General features: G+C 43.9%; 1 protein-coding gene across 4 annotated transcripts in view; it reads left to right on the top strand.

Moving 5' to 3' along the window:
* LOC137372719 (dihydropyrimidine dehydrogenase [NADP(+)]-like) overlaps nucleotides 1-24,530 on the top strand; it is an 823,566-nt gene that overhangs the window by 194,058 nt on the left and 604,978 nt on the right. For all 4 annotated transcript variants that reach the window (XM_068036861.1, XM_068036859.1, XM_068036862.1 and 1 more), the window contains exon 3: nucleotides 14,093-14,175. In XM_068036861.1, the coding sequence (XP_067892962.1) occupies nucleotides 14,093-14,175 (83 nt within the window). The remainder of the gene's footprint in view (nucleotides 1-14,092; nucleotides 14,176-24,530) is intronic.

The raw sequence follows: 24,530 nt of genomic DNA, 5'->3' as shown, positions 1-24,530 counted from the left end.
TAGCCGCTAAGCGCATTGCACTTTTGAACTACAAGAAAGCCCCCAGCGATTTAACATCCGCAGCACTTAAAGCAGCCAGAAGTACTGCACAAAGAACAGCTAGGCGTTGCGCAAACGACTACTGGCAACACCTATGCAGTCATATTCAGCTGGCCTCAGACACCGGAAACATCAGAGGAATGTATGATGGCATGAAGAGAGCTCTTGGGCCAACCATCAAGAAGATCACCCCCCTCAAATCTAAATCGGGGGACATAATCACTGACCAACGCAAACAGATGGACCGCTGGGTTGAGCACTACCTAGAACTGTACTCCAGGGAGAATGCTGTCACTGAGACTGCCCTCAATGCAGCCCAGCCTCTACCAGTCATGGATGAGCTGGACATACAGCCAACCAAATCGGAACTCAGTGATGCCATTGATTCCCTAGCCAGCGGAAAAGCCCCTGGGAAGGACAGCATTACCCCTGAAATAATCAAGAGTGCCAAGCCTGCTATACTCTCAGCACTACATGAACTGCTATGCCTGTGCTGGGACGAGGGAGCAGTACCCCAGGACATGCGCGATGCCAACATCATCACCCTCTATAAAAACAAAGGTGACCGCGGTGACTGCAACAACTACCGTGGAATCTCCCTGCTCAGCATAGTGGGGAAAGTCTTTGCTCGAGTCGCTCTGAACAGGCTCCAGAAGCTGGCCGAGCGCGTCTACCCTGAGGCACAGTGTGGCTTTCGTGCAGAGAGATCGACTATTGACATGCTGTTCTCCCTTCGTCAGATACAGGAGAAATGCCGTGAACAACAGATGCCCCTCTACATTGCTTTCATTGATCTCACCAAAGCCTTTGACCTCGTCAGCAGACGTGGTCTCTTCAGACTACTAGAAAAGATCGGATGTCCACCAAAGCTACTAAGTATCATCACCTCATTCCATGACAATATGAAAGGCACAATTCAACATGGTGGCTCCTCATCAGAGCCCTTTCCTATCCTGAGTGGTGTGAAACAGGGCTGTGTTCTCGCACCCACACTATTTGGGATTTTCTTCTCCCTGCTGCTTTCACATGCGTTCAAATCCTCTGAAGAAGGAATTTTCCTCCACACAAGATCAGGGGGCAGGTTGTTCAACCTTGCCCGTCTAAGAGCGAAGTCCAAAGTACGGAAAGTCCTCATCAGAGAACTCCTCTTTGCTGACGATGCTGCTTTAACATCTCACACTGAAGAATGCCTGCAGAGTCTCATCGACAGGTTTGCGTCTGCCTGCAATGAATTTGGCCTAACCATCAGCCTCAAGAAAACGAACATCATGGGGCAGGATGTCAGAAATGCTCCATCCATCAATATTGGCGACCATGCTCTGGAAGTGGTTCAAGAGTTCACCTACCTAGGCTCAACTATCACCAGTAACCTGTCTCTAGATGCAGAAATCAACAAGCGCATGGGTAAGGCTTCCACTGCTATGTTCAGACTGGCCAAGAGAGTGTGGGAAAATGGCGCACTGACACGGAACACAAAAGTCCAAGTGTATCAGGCCTGTGTCCTCAGTACCTTGCTCTACGGCAGCGAGGCCTGGACAACGTATGCCAGCCAAGAGCGACGTCTCAATTCATTCCATCTTCGCTGCCTTCGGAGAATACTTGGCATCAGGTGGCAGGACTATATCTCCAACACAGAAGTCCTTGAAGCGGCCAACATCCCCAGCTTATACACACTACTGAGTCAGCGGCGCTTGAGATGGCTTGGCCATGTGAGCCGCATGGAAGATGGCAGGATCCCCAAAGACACATTGTACAGCGAGCTCGCCACTGGTATCAGACCCACCGGCCGTCCATGTCTCCGTTATAAAGACGTCTGCAAACGCGACATGAAATCGTGTGACATTGATCACAAGTCGTGGGAGTCAGTTGCCAGCATTCGCCAGAGCTGGCGGGCAGCCATAAAGACAGGGCTAAATTGTGGCGAGTCGAAGAGACTTAGTAGTTGGCAGGAAAAAAGACAGAGGCGCAAGGGGAGAGCCAACTGTGCAACAGCCCCAACAAACAAATTTCTCTGCAGCACCTGTGGAAGAGCCTGTCACTCCAGAATTGGCCTTTATAGCCACTCCAGGCGCTGCTTCACAAACCACTGACCACCTCCAGGCGCGTATCCATTGTCTCTCGAGATAAGGAGGCCCAAAAGAAAGACCTGCATACATACATTTCTGCGATTCATGCACGAGGACACCCAAATCCCTCTGCACCGAAGCATTCTGAAGTTTCTCTCCATTTAGATAATAATTTGCCTTTCTATTCTTCTGACCAAAGTGGATAACTTCACACTTATCCACGTTAAAATCCATCTGCCAAATTTTGGCCCATTCACCTAACCTATCCATATCCATTTGTAAATTTCTTATTTCTTTATTGCAACTTACTATTCCACTTATTTTGGTGTCATCTGCAAATTTGGCTATAGTACCTTCTATCCCTGCACCCAAGTCATTAATATATATTGTAAATAGTTGGGGCCCAAGGACCGAACCCTGTGGCACCCCACTAGTTACATCTTGTCAACCAGAAAAAGACCCATTTATCCCGACTCTCTGTTTTCTGTTGGTTAGCCAATCCTCTATCCAAGCTAATAAATTTCCCCTAACCCCATGTGATCTTACCTTGTGTATTAACCTTTTGTGCGGCACCTTATCAAATGCCTTCTGGAAGTCCAGATATACTACATCTACAGGATCCCCATTATCCACTTTGCTTGTTACAGCTTCAAAGAACTCTAGCAAATTAGTCAAACACAATTTACCCTTCATAAAACCATGCTGACTCTGATGGATTGCGTTTTGACTTTCTAAATGTCCTGTTATTACTTCCTTGCTAATGGATTCTAACAATTTTCCAACGACAGATATTCAACTAAGCGGTCTGTAGTTTCCTACTTTCTGGCTCCCTCCCTTTTTGAATAAGTGTTATATTAGCTTTTTTCCGATCCACTGGAACCTTTCCTTGGTGATGGTGAAACCTCTGGGCAAATGTGCTTCCTTCATCAGGGGTAAAAGTTTACATGTTCCTGGCTGCCAATTCAATGATAGTGTTAGCACATGCATCTCAGAGTGAGTTCCATACCATGACATTCCTCCTGGGTTAGAGGAGCTCAGCTGAAACATGCCTGGATCAGATAATCCCAGATATTGATGGCATCCTGACGAGCCTCTCGAGCTCCATGTGCAGCCGGGGCTCCTCAGTGTCTGCATCTTCCCCCCCTGCCACCTTTTCCACATCCTGTTCCTCATTTTCCTCTGATGCCCTTCCAGGGCCTCACCCTCTTCAAGGTCCACACCTCTCTGGAGGACCTTTTATGGAGGGCACAGCAGATCAAGACAATGAGCAAAATCCTTGCAGGAGTGTATTGCAAGGCACCACCCACCTAGTCCAGGCACTGAAATGGCATCTTGAGAAGCCTGATGGCCTGCTGGATGGTTGCCTTAGTGAACAGATGGCTTTGGTTGTATCGCCTCTGTGCCTCTGTCTCGGGCTTCCATTCACCTGGTCTGCTTCAAACACTGTGTGCAGCCCGTGTGCCCCCATCAAAATCAAAACATGCCCCTTAACGAGCTCTCAATGTTAATGTTAATGTTAATTGTCACTGTTAACGGCTCAGGCAGGATCTCAGGTCCATTCTCTCCCTGCCTTGGTGAAACTCACCGGCACTGGCACGGGGAAGTTTCACGCCAGCTGATGTCGGTATTTTCATCCCCTGCCTACCTCCATTCATTCCAGCCCCCAGTGGGACCTGAAATTTCAGCCTGATTTGTTCGAATGCATTGGGAGCTGTGACTAGTCTATAAGACTGTACCATATTAAAAAAAGGATATAGAAGTACAGGCTAAAGCAGAAAAAAAAATTTACCAGAATGATACCAGAACTGAGATGGTACAGCTATCAGAAATGACTGAACGGGCTGGGGCTATTCCTTTTGAAAAGAGGTGACTATGTGGTGACTGGATAGATGTCGTTAAAATTATGAAGGGGTTTGAGAGAATAGTTGTAGAGAAAATGTTTCCACTTGTGGGAGAATCCAAAACTAAGGACCATAAATATAAGATAGTCACTAATAAATCCAATAGGGAATCCACAGGAAACTTCTTTACTCAGAGTGGGTGAGAATGTGGAACTTGCTAGCATAAGGAGTGGTTGAGGTGAATAGCATTTAAGGGGAAGCTTGGCTAGTATATGATCCCTCGATAAAAGGATGTGTTAATAGGGTCAGATAAATCAAGGCGGGAGGAGGCTCATGTGGAGCATAAACACCAGCACAGACCTGTTGGACGAATGGCCTGATTTTGTGCTAATTAATTCTAAGTAATTTTATGTAATGTCGAAGATTTGGGAACTAAAAAATCTGAAGTAAGAGGATAGAAAAAAAGGAAAACATAACCAGCACATTAAAGGAAAATTAAGCTGTATAACACTGCCATGTCCTTTCTTTGTTTTCCACATTATGCTGACAGATTATGTAACATCTGTGGCTGCACATTTTACATTAAAAAATCACAGGAGGACTCTTGAAATTTTGTATATGTCTATTGATGCAGAAATTTTGCAGTCACAAAACTTGCGTACTGTGTACAAAATTGTCATCAAGTCATTGAGGACTTTTATTCACCTCTTTTATAAATGTAAACATGGGATGATTGAAATGTATTTAGAAGAAATTATTCCACATATATACAGGGCTGGATTTTTGTTCTAGGATCAGGACCCTGACATTGGGTGAACTTCCAAGTCCCAACCTTGTATCACGTCGGTGCCTGACACCCAATGCGATCTTTGACCTGTTGGCAAGGTGCATGCTCACCGACCTTCGGTAGGCTCCTGAGGCTGAAGGGCCAATAGGTGGTCCTCCAGCAATGACACATCAGCAGCCCCACTATCCATGGTGGGAACTGCCGATGGAGGTACAACATAGAGAGGGTGTCTCACATTGCAGGCACTCTTTGAAGAGATTTTTAACATTTTCACCATTGGACGACCAACTGTGGCTCATGGCTATGGTGGATGTGGGGGTGGGGGGGTTCCCTAGCTGGATGGAGTGCTGGCGCCTCCCCCCCACTGCCCTCTTAGGTGGCTGCCTCCATCCCTTAGCAGTGTTTTGGCCTCAGTGGAGGGCCCGCAAGCTGACAGGAAGATTTCAGTTGGCTTCTGCCGTGTGGCTTTAATAGGCCCTATAATTGGCTGAATAGACTATCTGCCGCTTGCAGGTAGCTGTCACACCCCTGTGCCTCCCAGAACGGTCAGGGCCTGGAGGCGGCACTATGGCGGGAGACTGGCACGCTGGCCAGTGCTGGGAAAGTGTGGACCCATCCACCTCCCATCCCGCTGCCAGGCCATTAAAAAATTTGTTCCATAATGTTTTTAATAACTGTTATCTCTTTAGAGTACCTTCCTCTTTTTCCTATCTTCTTTCTTGCAACACAGCAGTGATTTTCGGTTCAAACTGTGAGTATTATATTGAACTATTGGCTTATATTCAACACCCAATGTGAATGTAATTGTGCAAAATAAATTAATCTAGGGATCATGGATAACTACTGACAATTTTCAGATAGGCGGTATTTACACTTTTATAGTAGCAACATGAAGATGATGTCAAGCCAAGTCAGCTAGAGTCAGTGTTTTTAGAATGTTTACAGCTAACAATAACTTGCGTTTATGTAGCGCCTTTAATGTAGGAAAATGTTCCAAGATGCTTCGCAAGAGCACAATCAGACAAAAATTGGAGCCAAGCCAACAAGCAAATATTAGGTTGGGTAACTAAATGCTTGGTTTTAAGAAGGGTTTTAAATGAGGAGAGGGAACAGGAGAGGCAGAGAGCTTTAGGGACAGAATTCTAAAGCTTTGGGCCTGGATGATGAGGGCATGGCTGCCAATGGCAGGTCAAAGGGAATGGGGATGTACAGGATGGCAGGGTGGCCAGATTGCCTACTTTCTGTCCTCACCACCTTCTGTTGTACATACAACAATTTATTTTTATTTGTATGCCCCTCTACCTCAAATAGTTGCCAGCCTACCTAGGATTAAATGGCTTCCTGATTTCTCCTACCAAATTGAACCGCATCACACTTTGCTATATTGAATTTCATTTACCATTTATCTGCCCACTGAAGCCTGTTTATGTCTTCATATATTTTGGTATGCAATACCACTTTGCACTTGCTGCCAGACCAAGAAACTTCCCTTAACTCCTGTCCTCTGTTTTTTGGTTTGTGGCCATCTTTTAATGACCATATCGATTCTATTTCTATCTCAGTTATGTCCTTTCTCGCTGCCATTATGTTATTTCTGATTAATACAGCAACCAACCACCCCTTCTTACAGAATCATAAAACAGTATGGCATAGGAGACCTGTAGTGATTTTAATCTTTGCAAGATAGTTGATGTTATCAATTATCTAATCAATTGGGATCAATTGCAACCACAATGGTGAGTATGTTGAGTTTAATCAGAGTTTAAGATGGGATATAACTCACCAGTTATACAGCAAAAACATCCGACCATGACAACTGGCAAGTACCGGTCCAGATCAGGCAAGACGTCTAGTATGTGCAAACAGCCCACTCTTCTTTCTGTTTTCCTCTTGGTACCTCATGCCTTCATGAGATTAAAAAAAACCAAGAGCGTTAGCACAGATCTACCCTAAAGAGTTTCTCTCCACTGCCTACTGCATTGAGGTATCCCAAAATCTCTCACTTTCTACTCTTTTTCAGGGGTGGAACCAGATGGATTTATAGACCTTTTTGCCCTATAAGTATTTACTTTATTACAAAGTACTCTATAAAACTTTGAGTTCTTTGTCTAAACCTTGGGTTGAAAAGGCCACCGTTAATATCATTCACCTGCCATTAACTTCTTGAGTCTTTGCATGTACCTTCTGTCCATGACCAATCAGGACTAGGCCTTAAATCATCCTTTCCTTACCTCATCTCAAGCTATTCTTCCCGAACAGCTTCATCCTCCCAGAAACATTCCCCCTCTGGCCTTCAAAGCTAACTTGCAGAGGTTTCATTATTTGTATCTGTTCCACTATCTGTTATTTATGTCTAAGGCGGTTCGTAAAGCCTGGTAATGAGCTTCTCATGAAAGGTCATTCTGTCCAGTGTCTATTTCTTATCAAACTGTTGAACCATGGAGTGATTCACGATGTAATCTCTATTCTACTTCCACATACTAATTAACTTACATATTTCAGCAAGCATCTTAATTAGGCACGGAAAATGAAGAGCCTAACACAGCTTTGTAGCATGGTTGCATCTGTGGAGAGAGAAGCAGAGTTAACGTTGCAGGTCGGTGACCTTTAAGGCCATCGACCTGAAACGTTAATTCTGCTTCTCGCTCCACAGATGCTGCCTGACCTGCTGAGTATTTCCAGCACTTTCTGTTTTTATTTCAGATTTCCAGCATCCACAGTATTTTGCTTTTATTTGTAGTATGGTTGTTTGTTTGAAGTATCCACCCAGTTGCTCTCCCACTAGGCACATCTGAGCAAGGCCCGTTTCAGGGCTAGGTACAGCTGTCATCACTTATGAATAATCGTTCGACTGATTTGTTTCTAGAGAAATGAAACCTATGCAGTTTCTGGGAAAACGAAACTTACAGCACTAACATATTCTTTTACCTATTTCAGGCTGATTTATTTCAACACATGTTTCCACACGCATGTTGCTGATCTCTGACAAACATTTGGCTCATCGAGTCTATGCCGCCTCTCTCAAAGGGCAATAATGTTAGTCCCACTCCTTGGCTTTTTCCTGATGTCCCTGCAATTGTTTGTCCTTCAAGTATTTATCCAGTTCCCTTTTGAAAGCTACTATTGAATCTGTATCCGCTATCCTATCAGGCAGTGTGTTCCAAATCCTAACCACTCATTGCATTAAAAAAGGCTTTGGGCTGAAAAAATTAGTGAGGTGGAGTGCCCGTCGCCTTCCCAACGCCATTGAATTTTGTCAGGAGTGGGGAAGCTTGAGGATGGCCTTCCCGCCCAGGGATGAATTGAGGCCATTAAGTGGACAGTTCATTAAGGGCCTCTTCCTGCTGCCACTGGAATTTAACCAGCTGTGGGTGGGCCATCCGCCACGTGGGGAGGCCACCCAGTAAAACCAGCAATCTGTGGCCCATGGAGGGCCACTTGTGGCAATGGCCGTCCCTGCGCCAACACCCCCCACCTGCCTTCACCAACCAACCCCTCCCCCCACCCCTCACCGGGGCCTGATTGACTGATCTGAGCGAGCCCATCCCACTTAATTGGCTCCATGGCTGCTCCTGATCCCGGGCCTCCTGCAGTCCGAGCAGTGACCATCGTTCCTGGTGATGCTGCTGGGACTGCAGAGCTGCTGGCCTTTTGATTGACTGGCAGCTCTTAGAGGCAGAATCACCATCCCTAAAGGAATGGGGACCCCAGCGCCAGGCAGTTAACTGCCTGAGTGGTGCAAAATGCATCTAGGGATCCCCCAATGGTGTAAAATGCAGCTGGGGGTCCCTCAAATGGCCAAGGCAGTGATTCACTTGCCTTTCTGGCCCAGTGTCCAGAACCCCGCTACTTGCATAAAATTCAGCTCTTTGTTTCTTCCCTACTTTTTCCAAAATACATTATAGCCTGGAATATTTAACTGGCAGTCCTTGGTGTTATGACATCTTTCAACTTCCACTGGAACAGGCAGACAAGCTTTTGTTTTAATGTATTTTCTAAAGAACAAGAGAGAACTGAGGGAATTAAAACCAGAAATAATAGTGGAACAAAATGAAACTGTGAGAGATGATTCTTTACCAGGATAGTCAACATCAGGGTTTTCAAAGAAAAATAAATCTAAAGATTGTATTTTTTTTCTTTAGGAGAACTAACAATTGTACCACTGAGATGCAAAAGATCTAGTTGGCAGGAGTCATAGGTTATAGTTTAGAAGAGGCAGCTTTGACAAAGGCCACACTAACAATTATACAAGTTGGTGTACTAAATGTTACAGAAAAAAACGCTGTTCTGATGAAAGGTCACAGACCTGAAATGTTACCTCTGCTTCTCTCTCCACAGATGCTGCCTGACCTGCTGAATATTTCCAGCACTTTCTGTTTTTATTTCAGATTTCCAGCATCTGCAGTATTTTGCATTTATTTATGAGACTGCATACTGTTGAAAACAGTATTCTTTTACTTTCACTTTCCAGCCCCTCTGCTGGCATGTGTGTGCACAACAGCCTCAAGTGAACAAAATGCACAATGCAATTTTCAAAACACTACATCCCTCCCCTTCTTAGTAAATGAGAGACGCTTCATACATAATTGCAAAGCCTCATCTTGTTTTGTTGCTGCTTTGATGTCAGCTAGTTTTAGCGACTTTGGCACCACATTTATGCTTACATAGTTATGATGTTGTCCGGCAACCTTTTCCTTACAACTAGTAGGACCAACTATTGGCAGTGGATGTCGTGAAAGATAGTCCACTGGGTTGAAACTGGCTGAGACTCAACATGAAGCTTGTACTCTTGTAGTTTGAGGATCCAACGTTCTATTCAAGTGGGTGGTTTGCTATGTGGATTGTTGAACAAGCTCACTAGTGGTCTATGATCGGTTATTACTTTAAACTCGCTTCTATATAAGTAGAGATGAAAGTGTAAGATACCCTATGTGATTGAAAGCACTTCTCTCTTTGTTTGTGAATAACATTGCTCTATAGGCATTAACGATCTGCTTGCCATTGTTACGACAGTCAAAGCCCCCAATCAAAATATACGATTCTGATTGTGGTGGGAGAAACGCACTGTTAATTCACTCCTGTCCCTCCACAGGTCGCCCAACATATCATTTTAAACTTTCCATAATTAAAGAAAGACCCAGCCAAATTATACCATCTATTAACCCCCTGAATGAGGTTAACCAAACCAGGTGTCTTTAAATCAACAAATTAATTGTTTAATTGGAAAAACTAAATTCTTAAACACCATGAAGATATAAACAACATTTAAAATAGAAAAAATTAGAGTCCTTGCAGACTTACACTCCTGCCGGAGGTGAAAAAGTCCAAGATTGCTTGAAGTCCTCATAGCCATCCAATGGGGAGACAGTAGAACAGTCCGTAGTCTAATTCCAGCAGTAAGTGATGCTTTACTTCTCCAGCGATGAATTTCAACAATCAACAACTTGCAAACACTTGCAATAGAATAAATCTGCTTTAGAATTTTTGAGGGATAAAAGATTGCCACAGTCTAACTTCACTTCCTTCAGTTTAAATTATCAGAGATCTCCCTTTTGGCTTGACTTTTTTAGAATTTTGAGAGACACAGTGGCGCAGTGGTTAGCACCGCAGCCTCACAGCTCCAGGGACCCGGGTTCGATTCTGGGTAAGTCCCCAGAATGTTTCCTTTGTGGCAGTGCTTACCCACACTGAACAGTGTCCTGCTACTGGTAACCAGTACAAAGCTTGTGGAAAACTCAACCACTTTGCTCGTGTTTGTCGCTTATCAACAAAATCATCTACTAAGACCAAAACCAACAGAAGGGTGCCACATATGCATACCACAGCAAAAGACAGACAGAATGTACCAAACATGGAGGCAGATGACCCTGAACATACTTTTGAGCACTCTCTCAGACAAAGTAAACAGCCAGGTGTGACTGTGACCGTTGGCTGCTCAGACATAGATGCACTCATAGGGCTGAATTTTATTGGCCCCTTGACGCCATGGATCGAGGCGCGGGAGTCGCTAAAATGCTGCAGGGAGAGACCCGCCTCGATCCGTGACGTCGAGACGGGCCCGCCGCATTTTTCCGCTCAGCGGCAACACCACAATCAACATATGGTAATGATTACTTACCTGTGCTGATTATGCAGCCTGCCGCCTCTGTTGAAAGAGCTGAAGATGGTTGCACTCAGCATGCTTCCCTGAGGAATTTCTGCAGTGCTATCCTCGGGTTATGATGATTGATTTCTAACAATCACAACCACCATCCTTGATATGTCTCCTGTCACTGGAGCACTGGAAGGTATGTCATTGACCAAATCCCCACCCCACCCCCACCATTGACCTCAGCAGTACCAGAGCTCCTTTATGTCATACTTGATCAAAAACACAAGGGAATTTTAGTACTTTTCAGTCCAGAGTAGCCAACTTGCAGATGGTAATTACTACATATTTTCAGCTGTAAACCTTCATCGCTTTCCTCTTTTTGGTTATGTTTCTTTGATGATCTGCTCAGTAAATCTCATTGCTTCCCGTCACCCACCCCAACAGCTGAGCATGTCTTCCAAAAAGTTTTGGCCCCATTGTGAAGAACTTTGCATTTCTCCACATTTAATTTCCTCTGCCTCCTGTCTGCCTATTTCGCAAACGTATTCACAATCTCCTGTAGGTTATTCTGTTCAGCTTTGCAAGCTACCACCTTCACTAGCTTTGTGTCATCTGCAATTGTAACTATTATGCTTGTGACTCTTAACAGATTTGCAGCAACTACTTGTATTTGTATATTGCTTTTAATATTTAAAGTGCTTCACAGCAGCATTATAAAGCAAAGTTTGATATTGAGCAACATAAGGAGATAATAGAGCAGATGACCAAAAGCTTGGTCAAAGAGGTATGTTTTAAGGAGCATTTTATAGAAGAAAATAGAAAAAGAGAGGCAGAGAGTTTTAGGGAGGGAAATGTAGGGCCGTGGCAGCTGAAGGTACAGTCACCAATGGTGGAGCATTTAAAATCAAGGAGGTTCAGGAGATCAGAATTAGAGGAGCGCAGTACCCTCGGAGGCTTTTCAGGCTGGAGGAGATTACAGAGATCGGATGGGGTGAAGTCATGGAGGGATTGAAAATTAGGGACGAGAATTTTCAAATCAAGACGTTGCTTGACCTGGAGCCAAAGTAGGTCAGTGAGCACAGGGGCGATGGGTGAACGGGACTTGGTACGTGTAAGGGCACTGTTAGCAGAGGTTTGGATGACCTCAGGTTTATGGAGAATAGAATGTGGGAGGCTAGCCAAGGTTGTGTTAGAATGTTTTAGAATGGTCAAGTCTAAAGGTAACAAAGTCACAATTGAGGGCTTCAGCAGCAGATGAGCTGAGGCAGGGACAGAGTTGGCGATGTTACAGAGGTGGAAATAGGCAGTCTTAGTGATGGTGCAGATATGTGTTCGGAAGCTCATTTCAGTGTCAGATGTGACAGCAAGATTGGGGACAGTCTGTTTCAGCCTCAGACAGTTGCCAGGGAATAGGATGGAGTTGGAGGCTAAGGAATTGAGCTTGTAGTAGGGAGTCAAGACAGTAGCTTCAGTCTTTCCAATATTTAATTGGAGGAAATTCTTGCTCATCCAGTACTGGATGACAGACAAGCAGTCTTGTAATTTAGCGACAGTGGAGGAGTTGAAAGATATGGTGGTAAGGTAGAGCTGGATGTCATCATTGTACATATGAAAACTGATGCTGCGTTTTCAGATGATGTCCCCAGGGGCAGCTTGTAGATGAGAAATTGGAGGGGGTGAAGGATAGCTCCTTGGGGGATACTAGAGGCAATGGTCTGGGAGCAAGAAGAGAAGACATTGCAGGTGATCTCTGGCTCTAATTAGATAGATAAGAATGGAACCAGGTAACTGCAGTCCCACCCAGCTGGACAAGGTTGAAGAGGCATTGGAGGAGGATGGTTTGGTCAACCTACATATTAATCAAATGGAGGTCCCAAATCAGACCTCTGTGGGATCACATGGAGCATTCTCCCAGCCTAATCACAATACCATCTTCTGGATACCAATAGTAACCATTGTAAAATATTTTTACTGATTCCCGCTTTCTTTATTTTCCCTACAAGCCTACCCGGAGGAAATGTATCAGAGCCCTTACTGAATTACAAATTCCTGCTGATTGCAACAAAAATAAATCTTCTGCTGTCTCCGAGCTCCTGTGAATAATAAAGGAAAAAATGGCAACTGTGCTTATATTTTTTTGGTGGTTTCTTGGGTTAATGGAAGTCAAGTTTATGTTCTCGTCAAGATGGAGAAAATAAGATTGGAAGCATTTTTCTATTATGAATATAGTGATAAGCCAGATGCTACAGGTCATCGTGATGTTATGTGCAATTCATGGGAAGTCGTGATTCAGCAAAATACAAATAAATGCAACAATTTATCCAGTGTTACCCAAGAGGTTGTGGAGGAAGAGAAGGAGGAGGTGCGATGAAGTGCAATAAATCTGAATAATCCTCAAGTTATCCTGAATTCACTGTGACCTAGCTGTAACCCAGCATGTTTTGCTTTTTCTTCTGCTCTAAAAATGTTTTTTGTTAAATGTTCTATTTCTTTCCCTTGTTCTCTTCTCTTTTCCCCCTCCGTTAAATTACCTACATTTTTATGTACTCTTTGTGCACATACCTTGGTTCTGGTTCTTTTTTTGCACTCTGCTTTTCTGAAATTTTTCTCATTTTCTTCAGTCTCTATTTTCTTTCCATTTGTTTTTAAACTTCATTCAAGGATAAATGAATCAAGACCTATAATAGGGATTTAAAAACACCTGATAGTTTTAAAGGGAACTCTCTTTTATGCTGATACTCCAAACAGCCCACAAGACAAGCATACAATCACTGTTATTGGATGTGTGTTTTTGTTTACTTTATCTTTTAGATTCCTGTGATTTATCTTGTCCTGGGGATATTTACATCTTTCCTAGAGTGCAAATACTTATTCTGAAGCAGCTAGTTTTCTGAGTTACTAGAGAAATGCCTGAGGGAAGACAGACTATTTAAATGAAAAGTAAGTATAGCATAAATAGTTTTTATGTTTCACACGTAAAACATTAAGGTACATATTCGAATGGGGTATTTTCAATCAGATATCCGTGGCTAGCTTCTTGTGTGCATCCCTCTCATACATGGCGAGTTAGTGATAAGATTTCCATGACAACCACATTGTGAATAAGATTGACTTTTGGCAGGTTTATAATGTCAATTTTGATTATGCAACAGAAACACTTGACAGAATATGTTGCTTGAAAAAGGATCTGTTTTAATATGAGCATATGTGAGCATGAAAGTAAACACTTACAGGAAAAAAAATGTCTTTACCTTTTGGTTTATTCCAGAGCTATGAGAAGCTGGAGAATAATTTTGATGACATCAAACACACCACTCTCAGTGAGCGAGGAGCACTTCGTGAAGCAATGAGGTGAGTCCAAGTTGCCATGGCAACAATCACCGATGTGGTAAAGAAAAAAGCCATTCTTTATTATTGGGGGGAAGAAATGAGTTCATTGCCACCATTCTGATCTTTTCTCTAAGGTATTAATTTGTCAGTAGAGCATCTTCCCTTGGGGCTGTGCTTAGGTTGCAAGGATGCAGCTAGTTCAGCTTCTGTGTGCAATCAGAATTTAAATAATGTTTTCACTTCAGCTCCCTGCCTCCACAAGAAAAAAAAGCTTTTTTGCAGTTCTTCTACCACTTAAAAGGAACTCAATCATTGTAGCCCAACTGCTGATTGGTATTATGACATTTTCTTCATCCTGGGAATTCTTTATGTGCTTAGAAATATTCTAGTCTAAAGTAATGTTGTAGTAAATTTTATCAATTCCAGTGCTTTGAATCATAAATTTCATAAAAGAGGATTATTCACGTTTAAACTGCAAGATACCATTTTTATTAAACATATATATGTGTGGATGATATTCCAACTCAAACACCAAAGTGATGAGTGATTCATAGGTTATTCAGTTATTTAATGAAAGTGATATTCAGAGTTTTGATGCATAGATTGATGTTTAATAATCAGTCTGTTGCCACTTTCGGTTTTTTCTTATGATTTTGCTAAACTGCATATATTGGTTTGAGACAGAAATCTGCTGAAACAATGCACAGCCTCCAACGGGGAATAATACTGATCACTTTGCATTCCTCTCTTGTCAGGCAAGCAGAGGTCTGCACATATATAGAGTTTCAGTGATTCACATACATCTACTGGGTATATTTTAATGTTAGTTGAGGACTGAAGGAACATTTAGTTCTTTGCCAACACGGAAAAGTTTTTTTTGAAAGTTCTCTTTGTACCTCTAGCTATTATACTACAACCAATGTAAATGCAAAGCAGCATGACATTACAGAACTTTTAAAATGTTCACATCGCTTACCCAAACACATTGCAGCAAAAGTCAATTATACTACCTTTTTTTATTGTTGATGCGACTCATTGCATTCACATAAAAATTATAGTATAATTGGTCCATAAGATTAATAGTGTAGGTGGGTTGTGATATTTAAAAGCTCGGCATAGACTTGTGTTAAATTTTATAGCATCGAAAATAACTCAGTCTGTAAAAAGTTACATTAATTAGATAAATACATCCGTAAGTGACAATGTGTTGATACATGTGGCTTTGTGAAAATTAAGATTTGGTTCACCTTCACTTCTTGCGTTTTATTTTAATTTTGTAATAGTTAATCACTTAGATCCATTTTTTAAAAAGATAGTAAATCTGTGCCTGATATTTTTAGCGTTATGGGGGTGAAATCTGACTTCAGCAGTAGTGCAAAATAGACGATAATGAATAGGCAGTTCTTTTTACACCCCATCCTGTCATCATTGGTAAAGAATATCTGGAAGGGTGTAAACCAAGCTGCCGATTCGTGAGAGCCCATTTAGCAGTACCGCTGGGTTTGAATTTCACCACCAATATCTTTCTAGAATCTCTTCCCTGCGACTGGGAGGGTCAGCAGCTTACTCCAATACTTCCAACAATATCTCCCTCGCTGACCACCAGAAATTAGATATTGCCTGATTTTAAAAAAAACTTCCATTCTAGGGGAAAAACTGAAGCACCTCTCAGACTAGGTTCTCAGTGTTGGGAAGAACTTACATTCTTTGACAACATGGTGCTAAGTATTAATGTTCTAGTGCTTAGTCAGTGTGGTATGCTAATTTTGGTCATTCTAATTTTCATGACTTTTTTAATGTTTGATTATGACTGAAAACATCACCCCAATATTTGAAGGGGGAGAGCAGCAGAGAGCAGTTTTGTACCAAGAAAAGACATAGGGCTGAATTTTTTCAGTGCGCTGCGCTCCACGGCGGCACGCTGTGAAGGCAGCAACCTTCCGACACGGAAGTGCCGCCACACAGCCCCTGCGATATTACGCACAGGGGCTGATTTAAATGGAGGGGGCGGAGTATCCGTCCCCGATGACGAAGAGGGGGTGGCCACCACATCCCTGGCAACAGTGGCCGGCGCCATTTTTAAAGTGCTTCAAGCCCTTCGGTGACATTTAAATTTTTTAAGATCCCAGTCTCCGGGAAATAAAAATAAAATTTTAATTCAACTTTAAATACCGTCTTCTACCCCACAATGAGTAATTTATATTTAAATTGCCCTCTCCCTCCAGAAAAACCTTTATTTATATCCCGGACGACCGCCCCGATATTTGTTCCCTTAGACCCTCAACCCCTTCCAACCATCCCTTCAACCAATAAAAAGTGTTTTCCCATTCCCCCACCCCTCCCGCCCTGATAATTTTATTCCTCCCCCCTCCCCACTGGCATCGTGTCTCGGCCTAGGACAGCCGCCGTCGGCAGGTAAGTTAATTTGAATTTTATTCATGCTCATTTAAATATTTTAATGAAGGCCCCACTGCTTGGCGGCAGGGGCCCTGCACCGAGGCTTCACTGCCACCGCTAATATCTAGCGGGGCCTTCTCGGTGTCTTGGGTCTAGGCGGGCCGGTCCCACTAGCATTTTAAGGGCCTTCCCGCCACCACCCATGGCTGGTAAAATCCAGCCCAAAATTTAAAAACTAACCTCCCAGTCAGTATCAATAAAAATTGTTTTCAAACTAGACCTTTTGTTTTTTACCTATTCCTTTGCTGTATTATTTGTATGTCCCCGTGTAATGTATACCATTCAAAACAAATAGGAAAAAATACCAGGTGCCAGGGATTAAAAGAAAAGTAATTGAAGTTACTGCAAGGTCTTTGTTTTCAGTGGCTGACCCTTGATTAAAATCAGGTATACAGAGGTATGGAATGGGAAAAGGTTTTAGACCTCATAAGCCAACACAGTTCTCCAGATCATGTACAATATGCATCCTGTTGGACTCCTCCCAATTTATTTAATATCCTGTCGCAAAGAATATCCACAAGTAAAACTTCCAACATGGTACTGTACCTAATGCTTATATCCCTAAAATAATTCAGTGAAAATTATAGCGTATTAATCTAACAGCACGATGTACATTATTCAACCCTGACTGGTTATTTTCATCAGGTGGTATTTCCTTCTTCACAACAGGACTGGAATCCAATTCTGTAGAGTATTTAATCATCTATGTCTGTACTTATTCTTATGACCTTGAATCTTCCAGCTCATTTAGTCCCTTTTCTTCTCACAAAGTAGCTTGTACATAAGTATAAAGAATCAAATTTTAATGGTGTTGTCTATGTGTATTAATATAGTTCTATTTTTAAATATAGACACCAGCTAATGTCATTTTACAGATACTTTAACTTGTTAATGGGGTTGAACATATCTTTTAGATTTGAGTACCTTGTCATAAATGGACTTTCACAACTTCCTCTTTTTGTGAAATCTGTAAGGGCATGTGGTCTCTGATGATGAATTAGTTGTAAAGCAATGATCCCTGTTAGAGAGTCAATGCTCCAGCAGTAAGTGAAAAACGTTCTTCAGAAGTTAGTTGGGCTGTTTTTTTTTCTGACTAGTGGGATCTGTACTGCTGATGCAAAATGGGCATGGCAGGGACGCAAATTGGGCTGGGTTCCAGATTTTTGGTCAGCCTCTTAGGCCTGTCTAAAGTGCTCTCACGCAAATTTGCCTGAGCTTCATTAAAGTTCTGATTTCTATGCAAATGAAAACGATTTAGCTGATAAAGTGATTTCTTCAATTTCTTCATGGAAATGAGCTATGCACACAGCTTGTTTTTGCAAAATAAGGCAGACATGTTCTTGCCATAAGGGAGTTCTTTGCATTGCTGGACTTTTCAGGGCTACAATTTAAATCATTAAAATGGATATGCATTGGAAGTAGAAGAAAATGAAAAGATTGATGTGTTGTATTTCCTACCACTGCAAGAGCTAATAGTGACATAGACTATTCCCTTGAGAAATTCAAACATCTACAGAAGCTTAAATACCCTCAAACTATTAGTAGAACTTTCTGCACTTTGAATAACAGTTAACCATTTTGGAAATTAACTGGGTGTAAATCTGAACAAATCTCTTTGTTTAAGTAACTAAATGTCTTCCTCCAGCTTTTTGGTCAATGGAATTTAACTTGTAATATTAATATTGAGAGAAGCTTGGTGTAACCACTTATGTATCGTGGCTGTTTCTAAAAGGACAGTTACCAAACCAAAACTAGACCAAAATTACTTTTTCCAGTGTCCACATTAATGCCTTTCCCATTCCCAATTTGTAACTAAAATCGGTGTAAGTCATTACGCAGTGATAGTATTTTCACTTTGAGTCAGGAGGTTGTGTGTTCAAGTCCCATTGCAGAGACTTGAATGCATAATGCAGGCCAACACTTCAGTGTGGTACTGAGCAAGTGCTCTACTGTCAGAGATGGCATCTTTTGAGTAAGACATGAAACTGAAGCCCCGTCTAATCTCTCAGGTTGGCGTAAAAGATCCTATGACAGGGGAGTTCTAAAAACATAAGAAATAGGAGCAGGAGTAGACCATACGACCCCCTCAAACATGTTCTGCCATTCAGTATGATCAAGGCTGATCTTCTGCCTCAACTCTACTTTCCTGAACTCCCCATATTTCTTGATTCCATGAGAGATCAAAAATCTGTCTAGTTCAGACTTAAATATACTCAACAACAGAGCATCCAGAACCTACTGGGGTAGACAATTCCAAAGGTTCACAGCCCTCTGAATGAAGAAGTTTTTCCTCATCTCACTCCTAAATGATTGACACTTTACTCCCAGAGACTGTGCCCCCCCCCACCCCCCATGTTCTCAGCTTTCCAGCCAGGGGAAACAACCTCTCAGTGTCTACCCTGTCAAGCCCCTTCAGAATCTTGTATGTTTCAATGAGATTACCTCTCATTCTTCTAAAGTCCAGAAAGTATAGGCCCAATTTACTCAGCCTCTCATCATAGGACAACCATCTCATCCCAGAAAGCAAGCTAGTGCATCTTCACTCTACTGCCTCCAAGGCAAGTATATCCTTCCTTAAATATGGAGACCAAAACTACGCAGAGTACTGCAGGTGTGGTCTCACCAAAGCCCTCTACAATTGTAGAAGACTTCCTTATTCTTGTACTCCAATCACCTTGCAATAAAGGCCAATATGCTATTTGCCTTCCTAATTGCTTGCTGTACCTGCATGCTAACTTTCTGTGTTCCTTGTACGAGTACACCCATGTCTCTATGAATGTCAACATTTAGAAGTTTCACACCTTTTAAAAAATATTCTGCTTTCCTATTCTTACTACCAGTGTGATTAACCTCACAATTCTCCCAGTGTCCTGGCCAATATTTATCCCTCAATCAACATCACTAAAACAGATTATCTTGCCATTATATCTCTGTTTTTGTGAGGTCTTGCTGTGTGAAAATTGGTTGCTGTGTTTTCCAATATTACAACAGTGAGTACACATCAACAGTGCTTCATTGGCTTTGGGATAACCCAGAGACATGAAAGGCTCAATATAAATGCAAGTACTTGCTGCTTGCTTTCTTTTAACTTCTTCACCTTTTTTAAAAGAATTAATCACCCGACCCTCAACTGCATTTCCTCTGCTCAATGTATGCACCACTCTCTAAGGAAAAGTAAGGCAAAGCCTATGGTTTTTCATGATTTAAAAGCAAAATACTGCAGACCCTGGAAATCTGGGGAAAACAAAAACATAAAATACTGGAAGTAATCGGCAGGTCAGGCAGGTCTGATGAAAGATCGTCGAACTGAATCGTTAACTGATTTTCTCTCCACAGATGCTGCCTGACCTGCTGAGTATTTCCAGCATTTTCTTTCTTTCTTTTGTTTGATTTGAAACCTGTGTTCTCTAGTCCTGTGTTCACAGAATAAGGCAGATAATTTCCTTATGTCTATGCCTATGTTTTTCTTCTTCATTTTATAGCCTCCACAGGCTAGAGGGGCACATCAATTTTTTTGGGGGGGGCGGAGGTGGAGGTGGTTGATCACAGTGAAGGAGGGGGTGAGAGGGAGAGAGAGAATGACCTCTGTGCAGAAACCATACACCAGCTGTCGGGAACAATCTGCCAAAGGCATTGTATGCAGCAGTTAAATCCAGGCAATAATGTTTAGTAAATATGTGAAAATGGTTCCATCTGGCAACCTTGCATATGTTATCAATTGGAACCGGATGAGAAATATCTCAGAAGCAGCTACGGAATGGGAAAAATTACCCTTACCCTGTTCCTTGGACTTCTTACCTATCAGATGGTATTGTAACATTGTTTAATCTTCCATTTGGCTTTCCATTGCTTTCTTGCTGGTTTGCCTCAAGTCTTTGCACTATAGGAATTGAATAACTAACAATACTTTGCAGGAAATTTTCTTCTCTGTAAATACCTACAGAGCAGAAAGGACATTGCAATTCTGACATGTGTCAGCAGATAGCCAATGGGAACAACAATTTCTTTACCCAGATGAAAGTGGAAAGTGACCTTAGGTTGAAATTTCAAGTGAATCCTCGGGACGACCTTCTCAGAATGCCAATTTATAGAATCACACAACACAGAATGAGTCCATTCATCGTGCCTATGTTGGCTGTTTGAAAGAGCTATCCAGTAAGTCCCATTTCCCAGCTCCTTCCCTGTAGCCCTGCACATTTTCCTTCTCATGTATATATCCCTTCTGAAAATTACTACTGAATCTGCTTCCATCACCCTTTCAGGCAGTGCATTCCAGATCACAACAATTTGTTGCATATAAAAATATTCTCCTTATCTCCCTTTTGGTTCTTTTAGTTAGTTGCCCTCCGGTTCCCGGCCTTTCCGCCAGCTATGAATTATTGATGATAAGGGTTTGCAATTCACGATCTCAGTGAGCTGAAACGACTAACAACCGTATAGTTTTTCTTAAACGCGCACATTCAGAGGGTTTCGAGCAGTGGACGCATTAACTTGTGCAGAATTAAGGTAAAGTCTGAGCTGGAAAATAGTGAGTGAGACTGGGCAAATTTCCAAATAAAAACAGAAAATGCTGGAAGTATTCAGCTGGACAGGCAGCATCTGTGGAGAGAAAAACAGAGTTAATGGGCTTAATTTAGTGAATGCGCTGTGGGTTCGGGTGGCGGAACAGGAAGTATGCACTGTTCCCGCTAGTCACGTGGGTGGCCGACTCACTGCAATTACACAGTAGTTTAGTTTAGAGATACAGCACTGAAACAGGCCCTTCGGCCCACCGAGTCTGTGCCGACCATCAACCACCCATTTATACTAATCCTACACTAATCCCATATTCCTACCACATCCCCACCTGTCCCTATATTTCCCTACCAACTACCTATACTAGGGGCAATTTATAATGGCCAATTAACCTATCAACCTGCAAGTCTTTGGCATGTGGGAGGAAAACGGAGCACCCGGAGGAAACCCACGCAGACACAGGGAGAACTTGCAAACTCCACACAGGCAGTACCCAGAATTGAACCCGGGTCGCTGGAGCTGTGAGGCTGCGGTGCTAACCACTGCGCCACTGTGCCGCCCAAGTAGGTGGTCACTTTGCAGAATGGAGGCACAGGACCCGCCAATCACACGGCGGAGGCGGGATGCGAGACGCCAAATACGGCGTCAGATGACTCCGGAGCAGGTGCTGGCGCCATATTTAAAGGCCTGCCAGCCCTGCTTGCATTGCTTCCTTGCACTCATTTGCTGCTAGCTCATCAGAACTGAGACCCGTGTTGGAGAGACTCTGAATACCACCGCCGCCCCCCCCGCCCCGTCCCCCAACCTGAGGCTGACTCAGCAGGATAGCAGAGACAAGACACAAGGTGGCCCCACGGTTTAGCGATGCCTCCCTCCAGATACTCCTCTGGGATTCCCCAGCAATGGCAAGATGAGGTCTTCCCAGCTGACCAAGCAAGCCTGGATGGAGATCACTGAGGAGGTCAGCAGCCATGGGGCCACCCCACCCCCCACCCCACCGGACATGGGTACAGTGCCGCAAGAGGGTCAACAACCTCCTTTGTTCTGCCAAGGTGAGTGTCCACATTTCTCTCTTTCTTAGTGACTGAAAGTGGCTACGCAGGAGGAAGTGGGACATGGGGAGGGAGGCACTACAACTGTGCTGGCAGAGGGGGTTAGACATCACATTATCCCGACAAATGCACGACTGCATCTTGGCCACTGGTCACCTTCTTTCACAACTGACCCTATTAACTCCCCTGAGAGCGGACGGGAGCATGAGCTAAACATGATACCCCAGTAGGGGACGAGCGGCTGACATGAGTAGAACTGTCATGTTGCTTTCGCTGTGAAGTTTGATTATCTTCCCTTTTCCACTTGCAGGACACGAGGGCCCATAACAGGAGGGAGACATCCTGGATCGGCCTCTCTCCACTGAAGAGGTAGAGGTATTAGAATTGGCGGGGACCCAGGGCGGCCGCTCCATATCAGATGGAGAGACTGCAGCCTCTGCACAAGAGAGTGAGGATTGTCTTCCATTGACATACAGTTCACTTCTGGAAACTTACATCACGCATGGTTGGCATGATCAGATTGGCACAGCCTAACCCACACATGTTTGAGTTCTCTCATGCAGTTTGGCATCCGCAAGAGACTCCAGCAGAAGGGGGACAGCCATCAACCTCTGAGGAGAAGGAGGAACACTCAGAGGATGCACCATCACATGGTTCTCCTGCACCTTCCACCAGCACTGATACTTTCACCTCGGTGGGTTTCCACTCAGCTGTAGAATCAGGGTCACGAGCTGGTGAGAGCACCGCGCACACATCCGAGCAGCTGGCTGAGGCTGAGACAGCCGAGGCCACTGACAGTCAGAGGACTGGGAGTGGTCAGGCTGATGCTGAGCCCCAGGCTGATGGCGCGCCTCTGGTGTCGATAGCACAGGGCATGCTGGAGTTGTAAGGAGAGGTAAGGCAACATATGACAGAGATGCCAGCGGCCATGCGCAGCCATGAAAGGATGATGAAGGGAGGAGTCCATCCATGCCATGAGTGCTGTCAGGTCTCAGGCATGTGAGCACATGGCTTCCTGCATCAAAATGTTGGTGACTCTCATGGAGATTCAGATCCCACAAATGTGCGCAAACCATGGCAAACCTTGGCCATGAGCTCAGTGCAGCAGTGGCCATGTGAGAGAAGGACAAGGCACCTGGAGTTTTCTTCAGTTCCTCGTCCTTCTCTGGTGAGCAGGGAGGTTCAAGTGAGCCTTGAAAGGGAGGAGGAGAGGCTGACCTCCACAGCCAGGGACTCCTCTCAGGGCTCTCCAAGTGTGGACACTAGCTCCTCAGCCCTTCTGCCAGCAGCCGCAACACCTGAGGAGAGTCCTAATCCTCAGGCAGCCAGGGCCCTCCAGGCCTCAGGCATCTAGAGGACGGCAGTCAAAGTCATCACAGGCCAAGGGGCAGCCTGAACAGCAGTCTGCCTCCAGCCCAGCTGCTGTCACTGGGTTCATACCTTATAGAAGCACACGTAAATGTATAAAGAAAACCATCGAGACACACTTGGGGGTTCACGGGTGTTTGAAATTTGACGTGCTGCAATATATAAAGTTCTTTTGTTCAAGCAATTAACGCTCATTGTGTAAAAGTGACTATTCTATCAGGCATTAATTGTAAGACGTTGACGTCACTGTTCCACCTTAGTGGAATGCCAGTGTAGGCATAGCCCTTATTTGAACATGATCCCCCACAGGCCATCGCGTGTGGTTCAGCTGGGCGCTAGCCCAGAACCCAAATCGAAAAGATGTGACAGTCTGCATGCAATGACGAGAGTCTTTATTGTTTTTACTCTGAGTGGCCATCATGGTGACCGGAAATGGGTAAGTATGAGATTGTCTCTTCCCTCCTTGGCCCATCGCTCAATGGCACAGTGGTTTGCACCGCAGCCTCATAGCTCCAGCAACACGGGTTCGGTTCTGGGTACTGCCTGTGTGGAGCTCTCCCTGTAACTGTGTGGGTTTCCTCTGGTTGCTCTGGTTTCCTCCCACATGCCAAAGACTTGTGGGTTGATAGGTAAATTGGCCAATGTTAAAAAAAAATTGCCCCTAGTGTAGGTAGGTGGTAGGAGAATTGAGAGAAGGTGGGGATGTGAGAGGGAAAAATGGGATTGGTATAAATGAGTGGTTGATGGTCAGCGTGGACTCGTTGGACCGAAGGGCCTGTTTCAGTGTTGTATCTCTCTATGACTCAATCTACCTGGCCTCCGGTGCAAGGGCTTCAACATCCAGTGCTGCCTGCTGACCTCCCTCTTCCGTGTCCTCCTATTTGGTGGATGTCGCTGAGACATCTCATCGTCATGTAAGGCCACTCTCCTCTGCAGTGCCAGACTGTGCAGAACACTGCAGACCACAACAATATGTGATGCCCT

The sequence above is a fragment of the Heterodontus francisci genome, chromosome 8 (assembly GCF_036365525.1).
Source record: "Heterodontus francisci isolate sHetFra1 chromosome 8, sHetFra1.hap1, whole genome shotgun sequence".
NCBI classification, from domain to species: Eukaryota; Metazoa; Chordata; class Chondrichthyes; order Heterodontiformes; family Heterodontidae; genus Heterodontus; species Heterodontus francisci.
The sequence above is the reverse complement of the archived record's forward strand: the minus strand, read 5'-3'. Positions and strand labels throughout refer to the sequence as shown.